This window comes from Cricetulus griseus, chromosome 4 (genome assembly GCF_003668045.3).
Source record: "Cricetulus griseus strain 17A/GY chromosome 4, alternate assembly CriGri-PICRH-1.0, whole genome shotgun sequence".
Lineage (NCBI taxonomy): Eukaryota > Metazoa > Chordata > Mammalia > Rodentia > Cricetidae > Cricetulus > Cricetulus griseus.
In genome coordinates, this window is record NC_048597.1 from 186118516 (window position 1) to 186146295 (window position 27780).

The 27780-nt window shown below is 45.7% G+C and overlaps 1 protein-coding gene across 1 annotated transcript; it reads left to right on the forward strand.

Annotated features, from left to right (window-relative positions):
* Positions 1-339: 339 nt before the first annotated feature.
* Positions 340-26701, forward strand: Onecut1 (one cut homeobox 1). The gene is made up of 2 exons (XM_027411157.2): positions 340-1444; positions 26409-26701. Exons 1-2 carry the CDS (start codon positions 340-342, stop codon positions 26699-26701), a joined length of 1398 nt encoding a protein of 465 aa, XP_027266958.1.
* Positions 26702-27780: the final 1079 nt, after the last annotated feature.

Here is a 27780-nt window from a genome sequence, read left to right on the forward strand (position 1 = left end):
GTCGCACGGGCCGCGTCAAGGGAGCAGGGGGCAGCACGATTCTAAGAAGGAGAGGGGCGAGAGGGGGCCGGGCTGGGCGGGCTAGGGGCACCGCGCTCTCCCAACAGCGCGGGTCCTTTTTGGAAATTAATATTAAAAAAAAAAAAAAAAAAGCAGAGGGGAAGGTGGGAGCAAGAGAGAAGGCGAGACACACAGAGAAAGAGCAAGAGACACAGATCACCACAGTGAGAGGAAGAAAGGCCACAGTCGCCGGCAGCCGATGTGAAGACTGGACTCCGTGCACCCCTCGCCGCCTCTGCCCGGCCACATCGATGTTGCAGCCCGCTCGCCCGCATCACGATGAACGCGCAGCTGACCATGGAGGCGATCGGCGAGCTGCACGGGGTGAGCCATGAGCCGGTGCCCGCCCCTGCCGACCTGCTGGGCGGCAGCCCTCACGCGCGCAGCTCCGTGGGGCACCGCAGCAGCCACCTGCCTCCCGCGCACCCGCGTTCCATGGGCATGGCGTCCCTGCTGGACGGCGGCAGCGGAGGCAGCGATTACCACCACCACCACCGCGCCCCTGAGCACAGCCTGGCTGGCCCCCTGCACCCCACTATGACCATGGCCTGTGAAACTCCCCCAGGTATGAGCATGCCCACCACCTACACCACCTTAACCCCTCTGCAGCCGCTGCCGCCCATCTCCACTGTGTCTGACAAGTTCCCTCACCACCATCACCACCACCACCACCACCACCACCCACACCACCACCAGCGCCTGGCGGGCAACGTGAGCGGTAGTTTCACACTTATGCGGGATGAGCGCGGGCTGGCCTCCATGAATAACCTCTATACCCCCTACCACAAGGACGTGGCTGGCATGGGCCAGAGCCTCTCGCCCCTCTCTGGCTCCGGTCTGGGCAGCATTCACAACTCCCAGCAAGGGCTTCCCCACTATGCTCATCCCGGAGCGGCTATGCCCACCGACAAGATGCTCACCCCAAATGGCTTTGAAGCCCACCACCCTGCCATGCTCGGTCGCCACGGAGAGCAGCACCTCACGCCCACCTCGGCCGGCATGGTGCCCATCAACGGCCTTCCTCCGCACCATCCCCATGCCCACCTGAATGCCCAGGGCCACGGACAGCTCCTGGGCACAGCCCGGGAGCCCAACCCTTCGGTGACCGGCTCGCAGGTCAGCAATGGAAGTAATTCAGGGCAGATGGAAGAGATCAATACCAAAGAGGTGGCGCAGCGTATCACCACCGAGCTTAAACGTTACAGCATCCCACAGGCCATCTTCGCGCAGAGGGTGCTCTGCCGTTCCCAGGGGACCCTTTCGGACCTGCTGCGAAACCCCAAGCCCTGGAGCAAACTCAAGTCCGGCCGGGAGACCTTCCGGAGAATGTGGAAGTGGCTGCAGGAGCCGGAGTTCCAGCGCATGTCTGCGCTCCGCTTAGCAGGTGAGCCGATGGGCGCGTGGGCGAGATAAGGGACAGAAGGTGGGAGGGAATGAGAGAAGGCTGGGCGCGCTTCGTCCCGCTCCGCCTCCCCTTTCTTCCCTAGACCTGGAAGAGCCAGCTTAGGCAGCCGACCTTCTCCTTCAGGGACTCGGTGCCTTGGGCTGTGGGAGTCTTCGAAGACTGAACAAGGCGGCCTCGGTGACTTCGGGGCCGCATTTGTGTTCGGGGACAGAACTGCAGGCGTTTGAGCCGCAGGCCGAGAGACTCTAGGAACGTGGTGGAACACTGGGTGTGTGGTTCTCAGCGGAGCATAGTGGGTTTAGGAAGAGATGAAGAATGCCTAAAACTAGCTCCGGTTGCTCAGGGCACATACCCGGCGCGGGGCTGACACTACCCAAGCCGCCAGTCAATATTTGACTGAGCTGGCTTCGGCGACCCACTCTTGCCCTGTTTTATTGAGGCGGCGCGTCCGGGGAACCACACTTGGATGGGGTGTGTACACAGATTCCAAACCTGCAGGCGATGTATGCGTGGCGGGCTGCTTTGGAAGGGTTACCACAATGCGCTGCGCGTATAACCGGCTGTGGAAAGGAGAGGGACAGAGACAGACAGTGACCAGGTCCCCAGGAACCTCCTGGTTGAGCCCAGGGATCACCGCTGATAAACTTGCTTTTTCGTTTTCGTGATTTTTTTTCATCTAAGTCTCTTTGCTACTGGGTGGGGGTGTGTAAGTGTCCCCCAAATCAGCAAGCCAGTCTCCCAGTTCAAAATCCCTGGCCCACTGTTTGATTTGTGAGCACTGAAAGTCTCAGCTGCCAAGTACAGGCACCAGGCCTGGCTCCTGTAGTGGGCCAAGAGACCTAGTGGACAGCTGAGCCCAGATGATGAACCGCACCAGGGATTCAGGCACACTCGGCGACCCTTGAAGACGGGAGAAGAGGGCAGCCTAGGGGCGGACTGAGTTCCTGAGACCTGGGTGGAGGTTGCCGCGTTGATTGACTCCAGTGTCCACGCGCCTCCCCCACTCCGCACCCCCGCCTCAAGCCTCAACTGAGCCCTGCGCCCAGGTCTGAGTCTTGGTGAAGAGAAAGGTAAACGCTGGAATGAGGGTTTGTTAATTAACTGATCGTTCTCCATTAATTCGTCCCTAGAGAATGAGAGACAGTCAATCCGCTCTGAGCCGAGGGCACTGAGCCGTTTCACCGACTAAAATCAAAGCATGAGGCCGAGCCCCCCTCCCCCCACCCGGTGCCTGCCAATGAGAAGCTGGGGAGAGGCAGGTGCGGACAAGCTTGGGATCCTAGCCGAAGAGGCTACCCTAGTGTTCCCTACATCAGGGCTCTAGAGGCCTTCGGTGGTAGGTGCCGCCCTGGTTCAGCCTCTGACCGCCTAGAATTTCCAGCCTTTGCACTCTTAGTCCTTTGCTCCAAAGTTCTTAAAGCAGGCTCGCGTTAGTGAGCCCAGGAGCCTGATGAGGCAAAGGAAAAGGGGACCAGAGCCAACCAAATGCCAAATGAGGCGCCTAAGTCTCACGGTCCCACCTATGACTTTATGTAGCTTTGGAGCCCCTGGTGGGCCCATTGAGTCCCCGCCGAGTAGCTGATCTTCCTGCTCTCCCCACTGCTCCGCCTTTAGAACCTCCCATCCACCCTTGCTTGAAGCCAGAGGCACGTAGTGCTCTGAGGCTAGCCGGTGTGGGACACCGAAGTGTGGATAAAAAAGCGTGCTCCTTCCCTAAAGTCCCATTCCACCACTTGGTGAAGACACTCCAAATATCAGTGACACCCCACGTGGTATTCTGTCACACCCTGAAAGGACGAACTGACAGGTGCGGTGCTGAGATGAGTGTCCAGTCCTGGAAACCTAACCTGTGCAAGGCCCTCTGACCCCCAGATATGAAAACTGAGCTGGGGAGGGGGGATGCTCGGTGCTGGGTAGCCCTGTGAAGGAAGACCAAGTTCTAGAACCTGCACACCAAAGGCATGAGTTGGGTGCTGAGCAGGTGCTCAGGGGACCCAGAAGGTCAGCAAAGGGTGTTTGTACACTAGATCTAGTGTTATTCTTGGCTCCAAGCATGTGGCCTTTTCCTAGAATGTGTGGAAAGTAGGAGGCTCCAGCAGACACCAAGCCAAAGGACACTGGGTGTCCTGAGACAGAGTGGAGCACCACCTCTTTCATTTTTGTTTCGGTAACATAAAGGACTGAGAAGGATTGGACTTCAGTGAGGGGGTGGGGTATTCAGGCAAGGAACCCAGAACCATCCATTCTGCCACGGTAGTCACAGCCTTTCTTTTCTTTTCTTTTCTTTTCTTTTCTTTCTTTCTTCCTTCCTTCCTTCCTCCCTTCCTCCCTTCTTTCCTTCCTTCCTTCTCTCCCCTTCTTAAGAGAAGTCGGTTTCTGGTCCTTGGGATGGTGACTAGCAGGTCTCAGAGATGGAGTCTGAGGACTGATAGCCTGATGCTTTGGCATGGCCACTGCAGGAACTCGGGCCTGCTCCACAGCACCAGCCACTGAAGCTTTGCTAGCTGTTGCACTTAAGACTAACTCCTCATCTTTTCTCAGCCCCCTCTTAAGGCCCGACTGAGTTCCTACACTCCCCAGTGGAAAGGGTGGTTTCTTCAATTGCCTTCCTGTGCCCCGTGTTACACGTAGCATGTTTGGAGAGTCAAAATCCTCCGCACGTGGCAGTATGTTTGGGGAGGCGTCAGAAGGGTGTATAAATTACAAGCGCTGGTGAAAGACTGGAGGAAATTCTCACCAAATTAACTACCTTTTAAAAATCAATATATGTTGCCTCAACGTAATGCTTGCTGCCGCTCATTAAAACGCAGTGTGACCAGACGCACTCAGCTTCTGGTCCCGAGTGGGGTGGGGAAGCTAAGCTGGGTGCCCCGCCTCTGATGTGGGCGTCTATCAAGACAGGAGGAGATTAGCTTCCAATTAAATATTCCAGAAGGCTTTGGCCCGTTGGCAGGAGCTGGAAGAGACTGTAAGAGACACCCACACGTGAGTGCGGCTCTAGCAGTGTGCACCCAGAAGGCGGTGTGTCGGCTCAGGTCCTCAGCCCTGGTGAGGCTGTGTGCTGGGCAATGCAGACCCTGTCAGAGATGAGAAGACCTCCAGAGCCCTACGTGAAGATGGTCTGCCCTTCAGCACCTGGTACTTCGCCCCCTTGCGGTCGGGTATTTGCCCCTCTGTGTTAGAGGCAGACCTAAACTGGGGGCAGGAGGTGGGGGTTCTACCTGGAAGTGGCCCTGAGAAAGTCTTACTCAACCCAACCTGGGCCGTGTTTGCTGTGAGTGGCCTTGCTGATTGATAACTTGGTTGATTGATAACTGGCTCTGCACACGTCCATTTGCTTTTGTGTTAATATTTATCCCGACCGGTGACATTTCAAGTGTCCCATGCTGCCCCGCAGCGAAAGCCAGGCAGGAGTACTAGACTGGGCCCCAGGAACTGCATTTGTTCAACCGCTGAAGAATTATGGGTGGAGGGGGGGAGGCAGAATTGGGCATGAGAGATGCCAGGGCTGGAATGGTTCCTGGGCTCCAGAGTGGGAAGAGAAGGCGGCAGCGCCACTCCGATTTCCTGGCGCCCTGCGCTGTGGCTCTCCCGTGGTGCAGCTGCTCCTAGCCCTCTGCCTCTTGAACAAAGGGCCGGCAGGGCGCGACCGACCATGTCCGCCTTGGAGGCTGGGGTCAAGGCCTGGGATGGCTTTCTCCCAGCATGGCTAAGGGATAACCCGTTATCTGGAGGAAACCGAGAGTCCCAGAGCCTCCAGGGATGAATGGTAGGGGTGAACTGGGGTAGTCAGAACACACACACACACACACACACACACACACACACACCAGCCGGATGTGAAGTAAACAGGATTTGAGGACAGTAACCAGAAGGCTCTGAGCGACATCTTTCAGACTCTATCTGTCCCTTCTGTAGTGCAATAGTTAGTTGCCTTTGTGCATTTTTCGTTGAGTAACTACATCCCATGAGGAGAGGAAAAGCAGTGAGGTTGAGAGGTGCCTGTGGCGATAATTAGCGATTGTAGTTTTTGTAGCGGTCTAAGCCTGCTTTCTGAGGCTTAAGGAGACCTGATGGCTTCGGTCTGGTGATCTCGTAGCCCGTACAGAAGGACATCTATCAGAAATAAACCTCACGGCATGTTCAGAAGGTGCCTACCTATCCCCCTCCCCAAAATGCAGCCTGGAGATCCTTGGGTAATTCTGAGTGTCATCCCCGAATGCCCAGGGTCAGGGTACTGGGTCACTCTAGACCCAGACGCTTAGAACTGACAGAGGACGTTACCAATAGTACAAGGTAGGTCGTAGCAGTAAAGCCAACCAAAGCCTACAGCGTGGCTATCTTTGAAGCTTTTAGCCCCCCACCCCCACCCACCCCCACCCCACCCCACCCCCGCCCGTGAGCTCGGCAGAGGCAGAGATGAGGCTTTGCTCCGGGACATCGGAACCTAGCTTCGCTTTGCTGCAGCTAGGGTGGCTACTCAGAGGACGCTGCGCGCGCCCCCTAGTGGCTACCTGGCGAGGGGACTGGAGATAGCTGTTAGGCTGGCTGAGGCTTTGTTTTTAGAGCATCGTTGTCCGAAAGATTTTCTAAACAGTATTTTGATAGGAAGGTACAGAGGAGGAAGAAGATGCCTAACAAAATCCCTATCAAGGAAGGCACGATATCTTTCCCTGCCAATTACACCCCGAACTCTAGCCTACCCACAAAGGGTGAATGCTTCGGTTCCATGCCGGAATTATGCTCTCTGACATATTTTCCCTAATAGGAGCGATGAGTGCAGAAATGACTCTGGCGGTCTGAAGTCGGAAGCTGGGACCAGTGTAGTCCACACAGATTAACAGTTCCTTTGTTTTGCTTGCTTCCCAGCAAACTGGCCTGAGTGAGTCAGAAGGCAGCCCCCAGGCCTTAAGCTTGGGAGCCTTTGTTTTCCCCTCCCGTGGGGTGAGTGAAAGGGCTGTCAGAGCCTACAGGCATAGAACCCTGGCCCAGAGTCAGGACCCTGGACAGAGCCCCACCGCCTCTCAGCCTAAGGCAGCTGGAATGGTACAGGATTCCACGCTGTAGCAAAGAAACATTAATAGCTAATATTCCGAAGTTTGTGAGAGTGAGAGGTCCCTCCCAGAATAAACACTGGCCTTGTCTGGTCGTCGAAAAGATCAAAACCGTCGTCAAAGATCAGGGGCTGATTGGTTTGTCCCTACGTGGCATGGCACGTGCACACCAGCATATAAAATCGGAATTTGCGTCCCTGTGGGTGTGACAAGAGTTGGATCATTAAGCTAAAACGTTCAATTCAGTCCCTTTGATCCGTGCTGGGGAAAATCTATAGTCATCTCTAATCTACGAGGTCTTTAAGGAGGTTGTTACACTAGCTGTTTGATGTCATCATCTCCCACATCCGTGGTAAATTCAGCTAATCAAACACCCTGGTCCCCAAAGTTCTCCTAAAGCAACAGTTCTTACAGAACATACTGGTAAAAATCCATTCTTGGTTTTCTTGTAAAGAAAAGGAAATATTAAACTCTAATGGCTGTGGGTAATTTAGAAGGAGGTTCCCAGGTGCCTCACTCCTAGGCTTCCATCATTAGTGGCAACCACGTCCTTGAAGTGGTAATGCCCACTGCTCTTGGTAAACTGCATATAATGGAGTACTTAGACACATGCTCATTTTTGTAATTCAACCCCAGTGGTCTGAGAGTGAAATAATTGGTTTCATTTCAGACACTATTTAAATACTAAGATTCCTATACCTTGGTAAAATTGAATGTCCCCCAAACCAAGGGTTGCTACAGAAAGAGGATCTCATGAACCTATGCTTGTTATCAAATACATTTCTAATAAAAATTCAACCTGTATGTTCATTTTTTGTGTGTCAACATTTGAATAAGACCAGTGAGCCTCTTCAGAAGATAGCCACATTCTTTCTACAGGGAAAATGTCAGTCTCACAGTTCACAAAGAAGGAAGATCTTATTTCTAATGTGAGTTTAGTACACAATCATACATTCCACTTTACATATTTTTATTTTAAAACAAGTATATTCCTTTCCTTTCTTGCTGAGGTTACAGGTGACTAGGCCAGTCATGTGACAATCTGACATTTGATACAAACATATGATTATTTATCAGGGTCTTACTTTTCTATCATCTACATATGTTTCTTCCCAAAGATGGCACAATGGAACAAATAGTTTCTGGAGCATTTGCATTCCATTAATGTGTTGATTTAATAAGACAACAGCTGAGCAGAGTCCAGCCCACATCTGTCATACCAATGAAAAAACACAGAATTTAATTCGGTTGTTATTGCATGCTATGGTAGGCATTCCCATTTAATACTCTATCTATGCCAATGGATCTTACTATACTTGGAAATCACTTAAAGACTTAAACAACTAATGTCTGGCTGCAACCCCAGATATTCCAATCTAATTGAGTGGGGTGTGACCCAGGCTCCCAGGTGATCTTAATGTGCACGGAGGTCTGGGAATCTACATGGTGTGTGACAGTTACCTTTGCTTTCTCTGATGCTTTTTGTAGTGGAATTAAATAATTTGTCATTAGTCACATCACTGGAATGTGCTGATGCCCTGAACTCAATTTCCCCAATGTTAAGGGCACCGGGCAAGCATATTCTCCACCACTGGCTTTTGTTACCAGTTCCAGACCACAGTCACTACACCCAGAGTGGGGACATCCAACTCACTGATTTTTTCCATTTTCTTTCTTTGTTTTCCAAGGCAGGATTTCTCTGTGTAACCCCAGCTGTCCTGGAACTCACTCTGTAGACCATGCTAGCCTCGAACTCAAAGAGATCCGCCTGTCTCTGCCCCCTGAGTGCTGGGTTTAAAGGCATGTGCTACCATGGCCCAGCCTGACTATCTTAAGCGTCCATTTAACAAGGTCCAAGCATCATAAAGCTCTTGAAATTAAAGAGTAAATCTTTTGTCTCAGGCTCTCAAGGAAAGTTTTTGAAACATCCTTTCTGCTCAGATGTATAAGCAAGATTTTTTTTTTTTTTGATTGCTCTGCTCCAAAGAAGCAGCCTGAGTGGTAACAGACGTGAAGCTCACCTCCCCCCCCCCCTCTCTCCTTGTTCACTTAAACAATTATCAATGGGAAAGGCCCATCTCATTAAATGTGCTCTACGGGTAAGCTTGGCCCTCTGGGACCCATGCTTGGAGGAAGGCCCAAAGGCCCAAGGCCACGGAGCTTCCAAGTCTGATGTTCTCATCTGCCTTTAGCTCTATTCTTCCAAAACCTGCTTATTGTCCACACTTTAGGACACACACACACACACACACACACACACACACACACACACACACACACACACACACACACACACACACCCCTGACAAAAAGTTCTGCATGTTGGTGATTGTCTGAGAGCAACTCAGTTTCAGTAAGGCACTCTTGTTCTTTGTGTATGTCATGGGGTGTCGAGAATGGACAGTTTCTGCAATAATTGCTTTAACAGCTGATGATGATTTCATAGTCTCAAAGAGAGCTTGTCAGAGGAAGACAGCATGCTATGTGCTTTTCACTTTCTTTTCCTCTTGCCTTTAGAGGAATGGGGCGCCCCCGCCCCCGCGGGGGCTAAATATACAAGCGTGGGAAGCACGCCACCTAGTGGCAGTGGCGCTCATCACAGGCATCTTGAAGAGTGGGTGAGGAGCGGCTACCGTGATTCCAGTATTGATGGAGTCACAAAAATCGTTCATTAAGGCAATTTAATCTTTGCTATTAAATGTCCTTTCAATTCATTTGGGGTAATTAAGATGCAGTTAAAGTGATTAAATTCTAATTACTTATGCTAGAGAAAGACATATTTGTCACGCTAATGCTGTTAGACGAAGGACTCAGAAAGAAAGTTAACGTTTACTTCAAGTGATGCAGCTGGAAAAATCAGTTCCTCTTTTCATCATTAATCTGGCGAGCTGGGTGATTATGTAATGGCACTACAAGCTCATTAAATAGGAAAGTGCTGATTAAAATGACTGCCAAGAGGAAAACTTGAACAAGAAGTAACTCAGTAGAGTATAGTCAGCATTCTTGGGCAAAATCACTAGGTGTTCTCTCCCTCCAAGCCCTCACCTCAAAATAATGAACACCTAGAAAGCTTTATTCTGGCATTGCAAGAGGAATGGCGCACAGAAGGCTTTTATTATCAAACCAAAGACATCATTAAATGTAAACATTACAAAAAAAAAAAAGGCAACAGGATCTTATGTTTCCCTGAGTTCCGGGGTGTGCTACCATGCCCAGTTTATGTAGTACTGGGGATCAAATCCAGAGCATTCAAGCAGTTGAGGCAAGCAAAAACCAACTCAGCTCCATCCCCAGCCCTGAAGAATGTTTTTAAAAGAATGGCTCCTTGGAGTATGAAGGAGCAAGGTAGATGATCAGGAGTGGGGGGGGGGGTGGAGGTAGAGAATTCCCAAGGTCAACATGAACCAGCATTTCCTCTGTAGGCTGCAGGAGCTGGTCCCATACAGATTCCTAGCCGGTAGCTAAGTGCTCTTCCTCCCTTTCCTAGTTGGGTTCTTTTTGCTGTAGTGGGTGAGTCAGAGTCTTCTGCACTAGGTTATAGCACCGTCCATTATTATACTCACTCTGAAAAACACTAAGTATCTGCTACAAATTGGTCTGTTTTCTATTGGTCTAGTTTTCCATGTCCCAGTGTAAAGTAGATTTACATTTTAAAGCAGAAGTTCACTGAGGCTGTCATACCATAATCTCATGGCCCCCACCCTCTTAGGATAGCTTAATTATGAAAGCTCATAAAGGAGAGCATGAACACTTTTTAAGGAGGTGCCTCACATTTTCCTGAGGAGGTTATCCAAGAGTAAGAATCACCAATGAGATTATTGGCAATTATTTTATTTTCCTCAAGAGACCCCTGTCTTTTAGTACAGTTAAATTTGCATATTGAAACCATAGTTGAGGAGGCTGTCTCTGCCTTCCATTCATCCCATATTCATCCCTTTGAGTATTACTCCTGTGCACACCATAAGCAAAGGAGTGCACATTATCAAAACCATCAATCACTAAAGTTAAACAATTACCTTTAAAAATAAATCGATTATTTGAATATTTAAGGTCATTATGAATCACGTCATGCTGTCTTTTTAATATAATATTTTTATTAATACTTTGAGAAATTTATACATGACATCATGCTGTCTTAAATTACTAAAAGTAGGCAACTGTGGATTAAGACCCAAGTGACTGAGAGAAAGGTTCATGCAGTAATTAGTTCTTAGACCTTGTCAAGTGATTTAACCTTTGTGAGCCTCCATCTCCTTAAACGTAAAATGAAGGATCTGGCCTTCCAGTCCCTTCCAGGTCTCATTCTGCCATTGATTGCCCCCTGTCATGACTGCGTAACCATGGCAAAGCCCAGTGGGCACCTTCATCTCCTATTTCCATTTAGTGTCCTGTCCACCTGTATTAGGATTAGACAAGATGTGGGGCACAGTGCTCAATCTGGATGGCAATGTCTCAGGCTTGCCTCTCCAGTCAGGTGCTCAGGAGCTAACAGCCCATGCAGCCAGGAGCATTGTCTCCTGGCACAGAACTACTACAGTGTAAGATTCTATTGCCTGTGTTCAGTGACAGACGCTGACAGGGCTAACATGGATTTTTACGGACACATATACACTGCCTATATATTGCTGTGGCAGTGTAAATTAGCATCTTTGCTACAACAAATTTGCCATCATCAAACTTTTGAGTCCTTGTCTCAAAAGTTTACTAAAATAAATAAATGATAGTCAGATAAGATAGAAGATAAATAGGTGGATGGTTGGATACTTATATAGATAGATAGTAGACAGAAGATGGTAGATGAATGATAAACAAAATAGATGAATGATAGACAATAAAAATAGATTACAGAAGATAGATAGATAGATAGATAGATAGATAGATAGATAGATAGATAATGGGCATGGGTGTAGTTCAGTAGTGGAATGCTTATTCAAGTATATGCAAGCCCTTGGTTGTATCACTGACATCACAAAAAGAAAAACAAACTCCCTGTGTCTTTATAAAACAGTTGTGTTCAAATTCTTCTGTTGGGTGCTGGGTGAGTTTAAGAGCTGATTTTGTAACCTTTTCAGACCTTATATACATAATACAGAGTCTTTTTGAAAACATTAAGTATTCAATAGTTTAAACATTGGAGAGGAAGGAAGATGGTGGTTTGGGGAGGTAGGTAGTTTGGGGTGGTTTTCTTGGTCTGGTCCCCCAACCTACTTTTATTCAAATACACGCTGAGCATTCTGTATTGGCATTTTTCCCAAACTTGATCCTTGCTAAATACTAACTTTGTCAGGGAAAGGTAGTCGTTTGTGAGCAGAATGTAGGGAGAGATAGAAGATATGGGAAGAGTCGCTAATTTCCTTTACCCGAGCCCCTGCTCTAGTGCAGTCTGCTCAGGGCAGACCCAAAGGTCTTGCACTCTTGTCCAGGAAATAGGACTAGTGAAGAGAGACAACAGGTGGTTTACACGCTTCTTCCAGTAGCTGAGGGTATTCATCTCAGTGTGTGCTGCAGAAAGAAGACCAGGTGTGGTGAAAAGACACCTCTAATGAATGAGATGCGTTTAAGTCCAAAGTCAGGGCAACAAGAACAGAATGCATGGAGCCAGGGCTAAAATCCTTCTGTAGTTGTTGTTGTTTGTTTTTGTTTGCTTTTAAAAATAATGTTCTCTCATGTAGCCCAGGCTGGCCTCTGACTCACTCTGTAGCCAAGGCTGGCCTTGAACCTCTGATCTTCCTACCTTCACCTCCTCAGTGCTGAAACTACAGGCACAAGATGCCCATACCTTTTGTTCTCTGCAGATTTCTTGGATCTGAATTACTATAAGGCTGGCAGCTTCTCTCTTCCCACAGCTCAGCAACACCTTACCTATCAGAAACAAAGGCATCAGCCAGGCTCTGATCTCAGTGATAGAGAGCAAATGATCATACACTGCACATTCCTCCAAGGGAGAAAATGAGATTGGTGGAAAGGGGGAGGAGACTCCTGGGTGCAGCGTGACATAGTGATTCAGGCCTGGTAGGCAGAGGCAGTCAGATTTCTTGTGAGTTCCAGGCCAGCCCAGCCTATATTACAAACAAAACAAATTTGGGGGAGAAAATGGTTTGTTTTCTCTTACAGTTTACAGTATGTTGTGAAGGAAAGTCAAGAGAGGAATCAGAGGCAGAAACTGAAATAGAAGCCGTGAGCTTACTGCTTATCACTAACTCACAGATTGCTCACCTGCTTTCTTACACAACCCAGGGCCACCTCACCAAGTGTGCTCGTGATGGGCTGAACCCTCCCACATTAACCATTAGCCAAGAGAATTCCCCACGTACTTGTCTACAGGCTGATCTGATGGAGGAATTTTCTCCACTGAGATTGTCTTTCCAGATGACCCTGGGTTGTGTCTAGTTCACAAAACTATCCTGCATACTAGTTATTTGCATGACTGTCCCATGAGCTCCAAAATTGAAGAAGGATTTTTCCAATTAATATTTATTTTACATATACATCTTATAGTCATAATTTTTAAAAACTTAAACACAAATAGTCATACAAAATTTTCTTCCTAACCTGTTCTCTGTTGTTGAGTTGTCGTTATACTTTTGCATGTTTTCAGGTGCTCTGTACTAAAGTTAATAGTATAGGATCTTAAATGGCAGTATGTATCATCCCGTCAGGAATAGGCTGGGAAGATATTAAACACACAAAAAAGGGTTGCTTATCCGTAAAGAGATGTGTGTGGAGGGCGCATCTGAAACCTGAGGGGAGTTTTTGCGCTCTTCAAAGATAACCTCTGGCTTTTAAAGTATGTGAACATGTGTGTGTGTGTGTGTGTGTGTGTGTGTGTGTGTGTGTGTGTGTGTGTGTATAGGGTGGATGGTCTTTGTAAATAATTAAAGGCTCTCCATTCCTCAAACTAAGTTTCTAGGGAAAATGGAGAATGCTTCTTGCTTTAAATCTTTTGGCTGACAGTTACCTCCCTAGAAATGTTTATTGCTTATTTACACATTGGGCAGTGTGCCAGTGCAGTGGGCTGAGTGACAAAGTAGAGAAGCTGTGCAGAGTGACCATGCTCTGGGGAGATGGAAAGTGGTCCCGACTTCAACAGAGTTTCCTTTATTCCAGGTCATCTTTAAAAAGTAACTCAGGGACTGGAGAGATGGCTCACAGGCTAAGAGAGCATGCTACTCTTGCAAAGGAGTTGAACTTCCAGCATCCATGTCAACTGACTGCCAAGCCCCTTAACTCTAGCTCAAGGAAATCTAATGCCCTCTTCTGGCCTCCACAAGCACTGCACACATGCACATACACAGAAGCACAGAGGCACACACAAAATTAACTACAACATTTTTGAATAAAAAATGTCTCATGTTATTACATTTATGGTAGAGTATTTGAAAGCACATGAAAGAATAACAGAGTTCATAATAATCCCTAGTAACTTTACCATTACCCCTTCCCAAACTATTATGAGTAGCATTCATTCAATCATTCATTCATTCAGTAGATATGTAGACGTATGGATGCTCACCATCTGAAGACAGCAGACAAAGCATACACTCTGCCTTTGCTCTCAGAGTGCTTAATGACAGAAAACATTTATGAATCTTCTATTTTATAGTTATGCTATAATTTATTTAATCAATCCCCTATTTTTAGACACTTACATTGGTCTATAAACTGCTCAGGGAAATAAAGTTTTATGGTTTATATTTTAGAAGTATCATAATTCACATGCCCTCTCCAACAACCATTCCTATCCTTGAGTATTCCCCTGTATTTGGGGCTTTTGCTTGATTTTGCCGTTACCAAATGACACAGCAACCTGCAGTGTTATAGATGAGGATTTACCAAAGATTAGATTTTTCTCATTCAAAGATGTTTTTTTCTCTAAGTATTCAATGCCTAGATAGAAAATACAAGATTATGAAAAAGAAACAGGAAAAATTTCTCATTATTCTATAACCAAGACACAATACCTTTCTGTATATTGGTTTAATTCTGTCTTGCTTGAAAAATAATGTTGTTGTTAATTCTTTGAGAATTTCACACACTGTATTTCAATCATATTCACTCACACCCACTTCCTCTTCTCCTTAGTCTCCAAACTTCATTACCTCTATTTAAAAAACAAAAAACCCAGAGCCCAATTTATGCTGCCCACATACTTATGGATATGAGGCCATCCACTAGAACGTAGTGAACCACACTTAAAAGAAACGGACTCTCTCTCCCCCAGAAGCCATCAATGGTTAATAGCTCCCCAGTTTGGTGTGGTGCTTAGGAACACCTTCCCACTCCCTGCTGGAAGTTGCCTGCTTGATCTTGTGCCGGTCCTAACTTGGCAACCATGGCTGCTATGACACACAATAAATAAATAAATAAATAAATAAATAAATAAATAAATAAATGCAATAAAAATAAAGGTGAGTGTATAAGATATACCTTCAGTTTTTATTTATTTTGAAATTAACTTGATAGAATATTTACAATCAAACACACCTCAGTGTCATTAAATACCATTCAGAAGCACAGACGTTGTTTAAAATTTTACTTGAAACTAATTTCAGATTATGAAAATCTGCAAAGATAAAATAGGACAAAGGTCATCAGGGTACCCTCCTCACTGGTGAACACTGGCCAGTGGTTAGTGTCGTACTGCTTCATGTTTGCTCTCTTCCCATGTGGGTTATATTCATCATGGCCCCTTACCTTGAAATACCTGGGGGTTTTCCTGAGGACGGCAATATTCTCATGTATGGTCACTGGTCAGCTTTGTTAGGTGACTCAGTGATGTCCTTAGAGTGTGGTTCTCCAATACAGAATTCCATCTCGGATTCTGCTGCCACAGATCTTTTACTATCAAATGTCCCTCTCCCACCTTCCTCCGTCTTTTACAAAGCTTGCATGTTTGAAGAACGCAATTCTCTTTTAAATTTTTATTTACTTCATTACATTCATGCATTCGTTCGTTTGTCTGTCTGTTTATTTGTAGGTGTGTGCACATGTGTGTATGTGTGAGGGTGCGAGCATGATAGAGCTCCTAGGTAGAGATCCAAGGACAATTTACAGAAGTTGAGTCTCTCCTTCTACCATGTGGGTCCCAGAAATTGAACTCTGGTTAGGTTTCCTTTTTTTCAGCCCCCTTTAGAATTTGCTCGTTCTCCTGTGTGTGCTTCTGTTGTTTCTTCGTGTTTCCATTGAGCTTCTGCTCTTTACCCAGAAAGCGGCATGGGTGGCAGTGTGCCTTCTCTGAGGATCTCATCTGGAGGCCCCCAACTGTCTGTTCCTCACTTACCTGGTGAGTGTTTTGTTTAACCAAAGTGTTGTCTAATTTCTATACTGTGTAATCACTGGACATTTTTCCCATCCTTCCAGCTGAAAAGCAATCCATAGGAGATATTTTAAGACAGTGCATTTATTCTACTTCTCGAAATTCCCTATCCATTTAGCACCTGTTGATCTTTGCCTGGTCTAACTTTCCATCTCAGCATTTCTCCACATTGGAGGGCAGTCCTCAGCCTTCTCTCTCTTTCTCCATTACTTACTTACCCACTTACTTTTTGTGTTGACTCACACATTTCTTTTTTTTTTTTAATCAGCAACTTGCAATGTGTTGCTTGCTTTTAAGTATTTTGGAGCTCAAGCTGTCCCAGACTTGACTGATAGGAGTCTCTTTAATGTCCCATGACATGTTCTCACTATTTTTTAAAACTTTCCAACATAAAAAAATGGAGAGATGGTTCCGACGTTAAGAACACTGGCTGCTCTTCCAGAGGTCCTGAGTTCAATCCCCAGCAACCACATGGTGGCTCACAACCATCTGGTGATGAGATCTGGTGCCCTCTTCTGACCTGCCGGGATATATGTAGACAGAACACTGTATACATAATAAATAAATAAATAAATAAATAAATAAATAAATAAATAAATATTTTTTAAAAAGATATTCCAAATTCATCTGGTACCCTCCCTGCCCCATGCTCTGGATTTGTCCCTTCCCGGATGATCTGTGGCTTATGCTGATGGATAAGGCATTAGAGACAAAGAAGAGCTGGGTGCTACATATGCATGTGCTTTCAGCATGGCTTGGCTTTTCCACTCTCTCAGATAAAGCTGGGAAGCATATACATAAATATTTACACACAGATATGCACAGACACATTCGTGAACATGCCTAATATTCATATTTGTGTTACATTTATTTATTTATTTTTATGTGTGTATGCTGGTACTCATGAACATACATACATGCTATGGACGTGTAAAGGGCAGAGGACAACTTACAGTAACCAGTTCTCTCCTTCCACCATGTGGGTCCTGGAGATGAAACTAAGGTTTTCAGGGCTGATGACAAGTTCCTTTACCCTTTGAGCCATCTTACTGGCTGTGTGTGTGTGTGTGTGTGTGTGTGTGTGTGTGTGTGTGTGTGTGTGTGAAATCAGAAGTTTATACCAATACCTACACCCACACAATTGTGAAATATTCCCATGGATTTTTTTGCCCTTCCTCATTTTCTATTTATATATCCTTCAGTCTACAGTCAGAAGCCTGACACCCAATATTCAGTTATCGTTCTCTCTGTGTGTCTCTCTGTCTCTCTCATGCATGTATGTGCTCATGCACGTGCCCAACCCCCCCCACACACACACACACTCAGTCCTGTGGCAGTTCTGGAAACAGAGCTGCTTAACTTTTTTTTGATAGGAATAACTCCCAGCTCTTCCTTCAATCACATGCTCTGCGTCACTTGGCTTCTTACAAACCCCATTGAACCAGAGGCTCTGAGGCACATATTTTAACAAGCTTCAAGGTGACCATAACATTCGTTAAAGTTCAAGGAGCACAGCTCAAGATTGTAATGTGGGCTCGTCCTGTTCCTCTGGTGCCAGCTTGGTAGTCACTCCAAAACTGTTCTTTGTCCCTCTGGTCCTGAAATAATGCCCACAAAAGAAGCTGCTTTCTAGTCTCCCTGCTCTCTCTCCTCCATAGGTGCTTGGCAAGGTGGGGGAGGCTCCATTAGTTAGTGCTGAAGGTCTCAGCCATTGGCTGCATGTGGGTCAGAGATAGAGTATGTTGTCAGCATAGTGAACCTAGAGTTTGATACCCAGCATCAAAAGACAGCACAGCTCCCAGCCATGGATATGAGCATCCCAACTTACACTTTCATCAGAAGCATTTGGTCCAGGGTGGCATTTGGAATCTCAGGTCCCATCATGATCTGCTCAGTCAGAATCTTCACATGACTGGAGTCTAAGAATCACTGACTTAGAGCATCTCAGCATTAGCCATGTGACTGAATCACCTGGGTCCTCCATGTACTGGATACCTTGCACATCTCCAGCTCGGTACCAGGTACCAGCTTCTAATGCTTCTCAGTTGTTTGCAAATTCTGTCCACCACTGAGGACTTCTGAAGGTTCCACTAGCCTTTCTCACTGCAGAGTGCAGGTTAGTCCTAGGGCTGGTGGGGGTGGAGGGGAGCATGATACCATCAACTATGGATGTGGGGCATCAGTAGCCAGAGAGACCCAAATGGTAAAATGTTTGGTGACATGTAGCTGCCACGAAAGAAGCAAAATGACATCTTCACCTTTTTCCAGGACATGGTCCTTGGGAGCACTTCAGTCCCAGAGACTGAATTTCTCCAAGACTCCTTTCCAGGGATCATATCATGAATTTATTGTTATGGTCTCCGCTATAAAGGAGGTAGATGTGTGCTGTCCATATGCCCAATTCCAGCTCTTGATCTAAAGATAGGGCTCGGTTGGTAGAGTGCTAGGTTTGTTCCCCAGCACTGCATAATCTGGGCATGGTAGTTCCAACACTAGGGAGGTAGAGGGACCCAGAAGTTCAGGGTCATTCTAGATGCATAGCAAGCTTGAGGTCAGACCGAGCTACACAAGATCCTGGCTTAGGAGAAAAAAAAATCCAATTATTTTCTTCTGTACCCTTAACAGAAGGGATATATTGAGCAGTTACACTGTAGACCTAACAAGGAAGAACACAGTGTATCTTAGCCTTCTGGGGCACAGAGCCTCAACTTGCACACCAATTGTCTATGAGAGGTGTGGGTACTTATACTCTCAGCTCATTTTGGAGTCTCAGACCAACTTAATTCCTCTGCACCTTCAGCTTCTCCAGCTCCATCCTTCCAACTTGTTCCCTGCCTGGCCTTGTACCACCTTCTGAGTCAGGGTATCACAACTTCCTTCCCCCAAAAGACTCAGCTGATTTCCACTGATTTCTTTCTCTTCCTTTTTAGACTTATTTTATTAGTTTTTTTATTTTATTAGTTTTATGTGTATGAGTGTTTTTCCTGCATGTGTGTATGCACTTGGTGCCTGCAGAGGCCAGAAAAGGGTCTCAAGTCAGAGGGGACTGGAGTTTCCGATAGTTTTATCACCACAAGGATCCTGGGATTCAAACTCAGGTCTTCTGCAAGAGCAGCAGATGCTCTTGACCACTGAGCCATCCCTCCAGCCCTCCCTCCACTGATTTTCCAATGCCACTTTAGAAATATCTCCTCAGTAGTGTCTCCCTGTTTCCCTAAGAGTAACTGTCCAGAAAAAGGATTTTTGAAATTTGATACTAAATTTTGTCTTGAGTGTCTCTATTTTGTACTGGCCCACCTATAGCTCATTTATATAACAAGAATGCTGAAAAAAATTAAAATCTATAGTCTAGCCTTTTTATTATTTTTCTTTCTTTCCTTCCTTCCTTCTTCTTATTTTTTAACCATGCATGATTGATGGGAGGTGCTCTGTCATCACAGGAATCAACAATTTTCCCTGGGACAGAGAAGGCATAGAAGAAAGGGAAATGCTGGAACTTTGTCTTAGCTGTATAAGGAATTCTTTGTATGGAAAGAAGGAAGAAATGGCATTCTGGGTGGAGGAAATAGTGTAGGTAAAGATGATGTAGAAGCATGAATGTTCTCAGTGCATTTAGGCAAGGCCTGCAAGCAGTGTGGTAGGGGCATGTGGGCACAGTAGGTGAGAGCATGGTGGTGGGCAATAGTAGGGAGAAACACAAAGAGTAGGTGAGGTCAGTGTATCGAGATCCTCGGATTCTGAGATAGAGCAGCCATTGATCTTCTTCTTGGGCTTCAGAAGACCTCTGTTAAGTTTATTTTTAGTGTACTTTATTGGCATATTATGGAAATTTGCAGTATGATTATATAAGCATCTTTCCAGAAATACAAAGGAGGCAACCTTCACTCATTTGAAATTAATGATAGGAAATTACTTTAATTTACATTTTTGTGTATGTGGTGTATGCATTTGTGTACATGACTGTGCATAGCCATGCTGTCTATACTCAGAGGCCAGAGAAGACAACAGGTACCCAGCTCTATCACTCTTTATTCCCTTGAGACAGTCTCTCACTGAACCTAGAGTCAGACTGGCAACCAGTAAGCCCCAGCAATTCCCCTGGCTCCATAGCATTGGAGTTACAGGTCTGTGCAGCCACAGCCATCTTTTATGTGAGTGCTGGGGCTTCAAATTCAGGTCTCCATGTTTGCAGAGCAAGGGCTCTTACCTCTGAGTCATCTCCCTTTCCCTGGAACCTGTGACTTTTTTATAGTTATATATCTGGTGTGTTTTATATAACTTTCAGTTGTTATGAATACTATAAAATATACGGCTGTTAATTATAAAAGGTGGATCAATAAATTTTACAATTCACAATAGACCTACACGAGCTAAAATGCAAACTGAGCATGTAGTTCATCAGATCAGCTATATATCTTGACTGCCTTGTAACAAACATCGTAACTATAGAGCCATACCAATTATTGGACTCCATGTGATCAAAGGGCTTTTGTTACTTTTTAATCATGTGTATGTGTGTGGACATGTATACATGAAACCCTCAGTTCCCCATCTTTCCTATCCCACATGGAAGCTAAAGAGGCTTCTTTTCCTAGTCTGCCCCACTTCATGCTCGTCTCTGACTACAAGACTAAGGACTCAGGCTGAGATTGACTTACATGAACAGTGAGACAAGGGGATATGCAACAGAGGGGCTGACTAGCTGATCCAAGAGATGACAGTTCAACACACACTTCTTGAGGGGTCCATTTCTTTTGGGGACTGGGGAGAGGATCGAGACAAGATCTTGGAATGTAACCTGGGCTCGCCTCCCTCAACAATCTCCATACCTCAGCCTCCTAAGAGCTATAATTCCAGGCATTTGCCACCAGGCGTGGCTCAAGCTGTCCATATCTTACACAGAGGCTGACAGTCGTAGGCAGGGTCTTCCCTGCCTGCCATGCCCTGAGGTCATGGTGGTTGTTGGCCTTAGCAGGCCATGGAGCTACATTTCGTTTTTTTCCTTGAAGAACCTGGCCCAGGTTGGTAGAAGGAATTTATTAGCTCTGCAGCAGAATCAAAGCTTTTGTCAGAGTGATGCTTTTCTTATGATGTGACCTCCCAGGCTCCTATGACACATACACACTGAAAAAGAGCTTCTCACTACTTGCAACTTTGCTGTGTGAACCAGCCAGCCCTGGGACAGATACACTAAGATCACCAGCCAGCATTTGTTCTACAATTGTTCTACACCTGTAAGGCAAAAGTAGAAACTTGGCTTCAAAAAGCAAGCACACACACATACCTATGTAACACATGTATGTGTGCACATGTATTTTTAGATTTATTTTTGTCACTTTAATTAGATTTATGTGTATGTCTTTGTGTAGGTGTAATTGCCCTAGAGCTAAACTTACAGATGTGAGGCGCCCCCCCCCCCACACACACACCATGGGCTCTGGGGATCAAATGCAAGTCCCCTACAAATGCTGAATGTGCCCTTAACTGCTGAGTTATTTCTTCAGCCTCATTTTTAATAGTTTAGAGGTCTAGGAAGATACAACATTGAACTGTTAATGGAGTCTGTGGTGCTTGACATTGCTTTAAGCTCTTATATTCGTGATTCATGAGGAGCAAGAGTTTGTTTTACCACCTTCATCTGGATAAGATTGAATCTGGACAGGTTGATTGCAGAGCCATCATTGGTTTATTTTGTTGTTGCTATCATTATTTGTTCTTTGGAGGGGACAGGATCTCCCTTCGTAGCTCAGTATGGCCTCGGAGAGACTATAGGTGTGTACCACAGGACTCATGGCTTATTTGCCCTTTTTCAAAAACCACAAAGGAGTCTGGGCATGTAGTTAGTTGGTAGAGTGCTTGTCTAACATGCATGAAGCTAGGTTCAATCCCCAGAATCACATAAATGGAATGTGATGGTGGGTGTGCCTGTAAACCCCGAACTTGAGAGGTAGAAACAGGAGACCCTCTGATCCTCATTCTCAGTTACGAAGTGAGTTCCAGGTCAGCCTGAGAGATTAAATCCTGTCCCAAACAAACAAGCAAACAATAAGAATAGAGACTAAAAAATCCATACAGGTCAGAGATGGTACAATGGAAGTCAATGGAGTAGCTATACACCCTGACAGAGAGAAGGATTACCTTGGACATTATTTAATTAAGATCATAATAGACTTTGGAGACCAGAAGAGGAGCTTCAGCTCTGAGCGGGAGTTTCAGGGTCCTCAGAGGCCTTGCAATGCTCTCTGCTCAGTTAAAGAGGTCCCCAGGGTCTGTCAACTTCATATCACAAGTTCGAGTCAGCAAAGACTTGAGGCCAGTGTCTGACTTTCATACTGACTAAAGGAGGAAGAAAAGCTTAGTAAATTCATAGGCAAAAAATTTTACAGTGACGGCCCTTGTGTTTGCCACTGAGCTACATTCCCAGTCCCTAATTTGCAAACTCCTGCACTATTTAAGAGCTTGAGATTTTAATCACATCTATGCATGTGTTCTTACTTAAAACTTATTGCCATCCCAGGAAGTAAGAAACCCACTGTAACTGGGAACATTAAGTTAAAAAAAATACCAGTAAGGGACTTGCACAAAATTACATATCTTTAGTGGCCCCAGGACTATCCACTGTATCTTCTGAGTCCAGGTTTATCTACCAAGTATTCCAAGTCCATCTGTCCCTCAGGTCAATATTCCCAGACAGATTCCTGGTAGACTTTTGCCCAACTCAGCCAACACTTCAGACTTACTTTATTTTTAATTTATGTGATGTATATGTGTCTTTCGTGGTTATACACGCTTGAGTACGTGCCTGCAGAGGCCAAAAGAGATGACCTGGAGACGGAGTTAGAGGCAACCCTCACCCTGACATGAGTTCTGAGAGCCAAACTCCCAGCCCTTGTAAAAGAAGTAAGAGCTCTTAACCCTGAGCCATCTCTCCAGCCCCATCAGTCAACATTTTCGATGCTGGATAGGGCTTTGGGTCATTAAGGGAAGAAAATGGACAAGGTTGTGTTCAGACACTGACTCAGAGCTGGTTCTAGAGTGTCACCACACACCATGCTTATAAAGTGTATTCCAGGGAAAAGGGGGTTTTGAAATCTAGGTAGTAGAGCACTATTTGTTTGTTGGTTGGTTTATTTTTTACCTGCATATGCCTTGTACCTGCGGTTCTAGAATATAATATGGGAAATATTTACTGATAGGAATACAGCCATGCTTGAATACTCCAGCAGTGTCAAACATCTATAGAAAATTCTTCCTGGTCACTCTCAGTTTCCTGCTGTTAACGTGTTATAGATCAGTGACAACTCACAGACCAGCTTGAGGGCAGCAAATCACATGTTGAGAAACACTCCTCCAAGGGAAACAAGTCCTAAAATTCTCTGCAGAGAGTGCTTCCTGGTACTGTGAGCTGGGGCACATTCCCACATTACAGGATTGGGGAGGTGGTGGTGTCCAAATTAAATAACTGCACTTGATCAATTAGCATTTTGAAACTGACCTGAATTCATAGCTCTGTTCACAGAATCTTTTTTTTAACACTGGAAAGACTCTTGGTTTTTTGTTTGTTTGTTTGTTTTGGGGGAGGGGATTCAAGACAGGGTTTCTCCATGGCTTTGGAGGCTGTTCTGGAATTAGCTCTTGTAGACCAGGCTGGTCTCAAACTCACAGAGATCCCCCCTGCCTCTGCCTCCCGAGTGCTAGGATTAAAGGTGTACACCCTGCTATGTTTTCAAAACGCATTTGGCTCTGCTTTGCATATTGTAGGCAAAGCAAGACCCCAGACATTGTGCCTCTGGCCTTTCCCTGCCTTGAGCTCCCAATCCTCCTGCCTCCATTCCCCAGGTGCTGTAATTGCAGATGCTTGCTACCTGCACCTGACTCTTTTTCTCTTTCTTCCTTTCTCTCCAACATGCATAATCCATGCCTACTTCTGCCTCCTGCACAGTACTCACATGAGTGACCACCCTTCAGATCAAAGCTAGCCATAGGACTGAGGCATCTCTCCCTATAATTTGTTACAGAATCCTGAAAGCATTTTGGCTTGCCTCCTTCCTAAAAGGGACTTGTAGTGGGCCCTCATGTATCTACAAGTAACCCCCAAACCCAGTTCTGCTTCCCTCCCACCACCGGTACATATCTTGTGCGTGTCTTCATGTGTGAGTACTTCCCTATACTGCAATGGCCCCTGTCCCCTTGTTCCTTGTTCATGGGTCTCTCCCCAACCCCCAAATACACGTGTAGAGATTCAGACCTCCGCTTTCCTATCTTGGCCTGGGTAGTCTCTATGCTACAATGTCTCCTATAGACATCCCAAAGCATTTCTCTCATTCATATGTGTCTCAAGGACTCTAATAGTTATAATTCTATGTAAGCTTCCAGAAGTATGGCTTTGTTTCTGCAGGTTGTCCCTCTTCTCCTATGGTAACCTCATGATCCCAAATGAGCTTCTCTTTTCTGTTGATACCACAGTCTTCATATTTGACAGTTCTGGCTTTTGCAGTATTCTCTCCAGATATAACCACATGCACTTACAGGTACCATCTCTCATAGCCCCACAGGCTCTGAGCTCCCCTTCCAGCCTGCATTTTTCAGGATGCCCTACAGGGGTAAAAAGGAAGAGGCTAGCCAGGTCCCTGTTCCAACAGTTTCAACTCCCAGTTTCTGACCCTGCAGTATCTACAGCACTTGAAACCTTAAGGCAAATTATACTAGCCTATATTTCCCTGATATGAGTAGCTTATGATTTAAGAATAGACATACTCTACCACAAAGGGTTTGGGCTTGAATGGATTTGATAGTCAGGTATGCTAACATACAGTGTGAATCTTGAGGAAGAGGCTGTCTAGGAAAGGTTTCTCTAGCTACCCTTGTCCTGTAAGCCCTTTCAAAGCACCTCTGTGGAAAAGGTTCCTGCTGCCCTGATGCCACTTGGAAAACACTGGCTGTGGGTAGCTTCAGTCCTCAGAATCTTGCCAAGTGCCCAGGACCTCTTAAAGTCCTTCAAATGTACTTCCTGATTAGCTGGAAAAATGGACATCTCTTTGCAGAGATCTTCCTTAGCTCTGCTTTTTGAATGATAGATAAGTTGAGACTTCGCCCAATACTGTTATTTACTTTTCCATAAGTATTCGTTGTATAATTTATCATCCAGAGCCCTAATGACTTCCAAGGCTGTATTTCTAGCTCAGACCTCTCCCCTGAGCTCCAGGCTCCATACATCCTGCTGTCTTCTGGACAACTACATATCGGAGATCTTTAGCAGAATGCCCAGCCAGCACTTCCAATGCACTTTGTCCTATATACAAGTAATTACACCCTCATAAAACTCCTTTTTCTGTGTGCCACCATCTAACCAGAAACCTGGAAATATCCTAAACTTTTTCTAACTAGCCCACCACTCCCCCATCACACACATACACACACTCCAGGTTGTCAGTCCTCTGGATTCCTCCTCCTGAGAAGTGTGTCCCACTCCTCAGTTGCCACCATGTAACTTTGGGTCTTCCCGACAGAGTTTGTCACCTGGCTTCTGTCTCTGCTCAGGGTTTCAGGGAGAGAGACTCTGTTGCATGCTGGGAGGAGATGGGGAGTGCCATACAGAAAGAATACCTACTGTGGGGGAAGTGTGAAGTTAGCAGACTGTGGTGGAGTTACACACACAGGCCACACACACACACAAGTAAATAAATAAATATAATTTTAAAAATTAAAAAAAAAAAAAACTGGGTCTGGAGAAAAGGCTCAGCAGTTAAGAGCACTGGCTGAGCCGGGCGGTGGTGGTGCACACCTTTAATCCCAGCACTCAGGAGGCAGAGGCAGGCAGATCTCTATGAGTTCGATACCAGCCTGGTCTACAAGTGCTAGTTCCAGGATAGGTTCCAAAGTCACGAGGAAACCCTGTCTTGAAAAACCAAAAAAAAAAAAAAAAAAAAAAAAAAAGAGAGAGAGAGAGAGAGAGAACTGGCTGCTCTTCCAGAGGTCCTTTGTTCAATTCCCAGCAACCACATGGTGGCTCAAAACCATCTGCAATGAGTTCTGGTGCCCTCTTCTGGCATACACGGAGACAGAGCATTATATAAATAAATAAATTAGGAGCTGGAGAAATGATTCAGTGGTTGAGAGCATTTGCTGGTCTCCCATAGGACCTAAGTTTGGTTCCCAGAACCTGTCAAGTGGTTCACAACTGCCTGTAACTCCAGCTCTGGGGGATCAGATGCCCTCTTCTGGCCTCCATTGGCATCTACATTCATTTGTAATACCCATACACAGAGACACAGAATTTTTAAAGAATTAAATGTCCTTTTAGTAGAAAACCCAAACCTATCAGTTCATTTAGGCCTGATGGAGCTACCTGACCTACCCTAAGACAGAGTGCAGTAACTGGACGATGCTAGGACCCACCCATGGTGTACAAAATTCCACCTTACCCTCAGCTTTCTGTACTTTTATTACACTCCTTCCCAGTCACCCTTGCTGCTTTAGTCAGGGGTCATCAGACAAAATGTAGGCTATGAGGAACGGCTGACCAATCCCACACAGGGAATTTGTTCTAAACATTTTCCATGTGTCTTTGCAGCTTGCAAAAGGAAAGAACAAGAACACGGGAAGGACAGAGGCAACACCCCCAAAAAGCCCAGGCTGGTCTTCACAGACGTCCAACGTCGAACTCTACATGCAATATTCAAGGAAAATAAGCGTCCGTCCAAAGAATTACAAATCACCATTTCCCAGCAGCTGGGGTTGGAGCTGAGCACTGTCAGCAACTTCTTCATGAATGCGAGAAGGAGGAGTCTGGACAAGTGGCAGGATGAGGGCAGCTCCAATTCAGGCAATTCATCATCTTCATCAAGCACTTGTACCAAAGCATGAAGGAAGGAAGAACCACAGACTAGAACCTCGGTGGAAAAGCTTTAAATTTAATTAAAAAAAAAAGTTTTTAAAGACCAGGACCTCAAGATAGCAGGTTTATACTTAGAAATATTTGAAGAAATAAAAGTGGTATTTATAGTCCAAAGAAACCAAAGACTGAAGCTCACCTGCATTCTGACTTTGTTCCGAGATGCATACTTCAGCAGGGCAAGACTTGGCAAGAAAAATGATCGGGAAAACATCGAATCTCACACCTTCAACCCCTACGCCTCACTGTGCTCAGCTGCTCGGTGGCTCGAAGCACAGTCATGTCTGAGCCGTCGAGCAGTCCTCTCTTAAGATCAGACATTCTCATCTCTTCCACCACACCACAAAGGTGTATGTATAGTGTCTCAACATCATGTGTGGGTGGGTGTGCCTGTACACCCCCCCACACACACACACACACACACCACCACCACCACCACCAGTGGTTTGGGACTCAAGCAGGGCTGGTCTTCAGGAAGGGTTGCACCGTAGGAGTGTGACCAACACAGTGTGGGATTTTCTAAATTCATTGGATTTAAGGTGTGATTTCTCTCATCTAGCCTAGCGTTTGAACCTGCCAGGCCCACAACCTAAATGCAGATTCAAACCCAGCAAAGAAAATTTGAATGGCGCCTAAACCAGTGCACTCTCTTTGTTTGTTAAGAAATGTTCAGATATTTTTTAAAAAAAAAATGAAACAAGAGTCCATCCATTTAAAAAAAAATCACCCAGGTACCAAAGAACACACAATATTATAGTGCAGGTATTTTATTGCAATGATTTTAATAACCAAAGCTATTTTTACACAAGATACTATGTAAAGTTATACGTATGAACTGAGCTAGCTGTAACCCACATGCCATGTAGATTCAGGACTATTATTTATGACTCTTGAAGCATTTGAAATAGGAGTTTTCAGAACTGGCAAGGAAGAATGTAGCTTCAGGGAAGCAGTGACCACCATGGCAGAGAGGTTGACGAGGTGCACACGGGATCCATAAATGTCACTTACATAGAGAAAAGACATAATGCCTAATCTACTCATAGCCAAG

Coding starts and splice junctions, on each gene's coding strand:
- Onecut1 (XM_027411157.2), top strand. CDS start 340: ATGAACGCGCAGCTGACCATGGAGGCGATCGGCGAGCTGCACGGGGTG. Junction 1,445..26,408: donor GTCTGCGCTCCGCTTAGCAG/GTGAGCCGATGG, acceptor GTGTCTTTGCAG/CTTGCAAAAGGAAAGAACAA.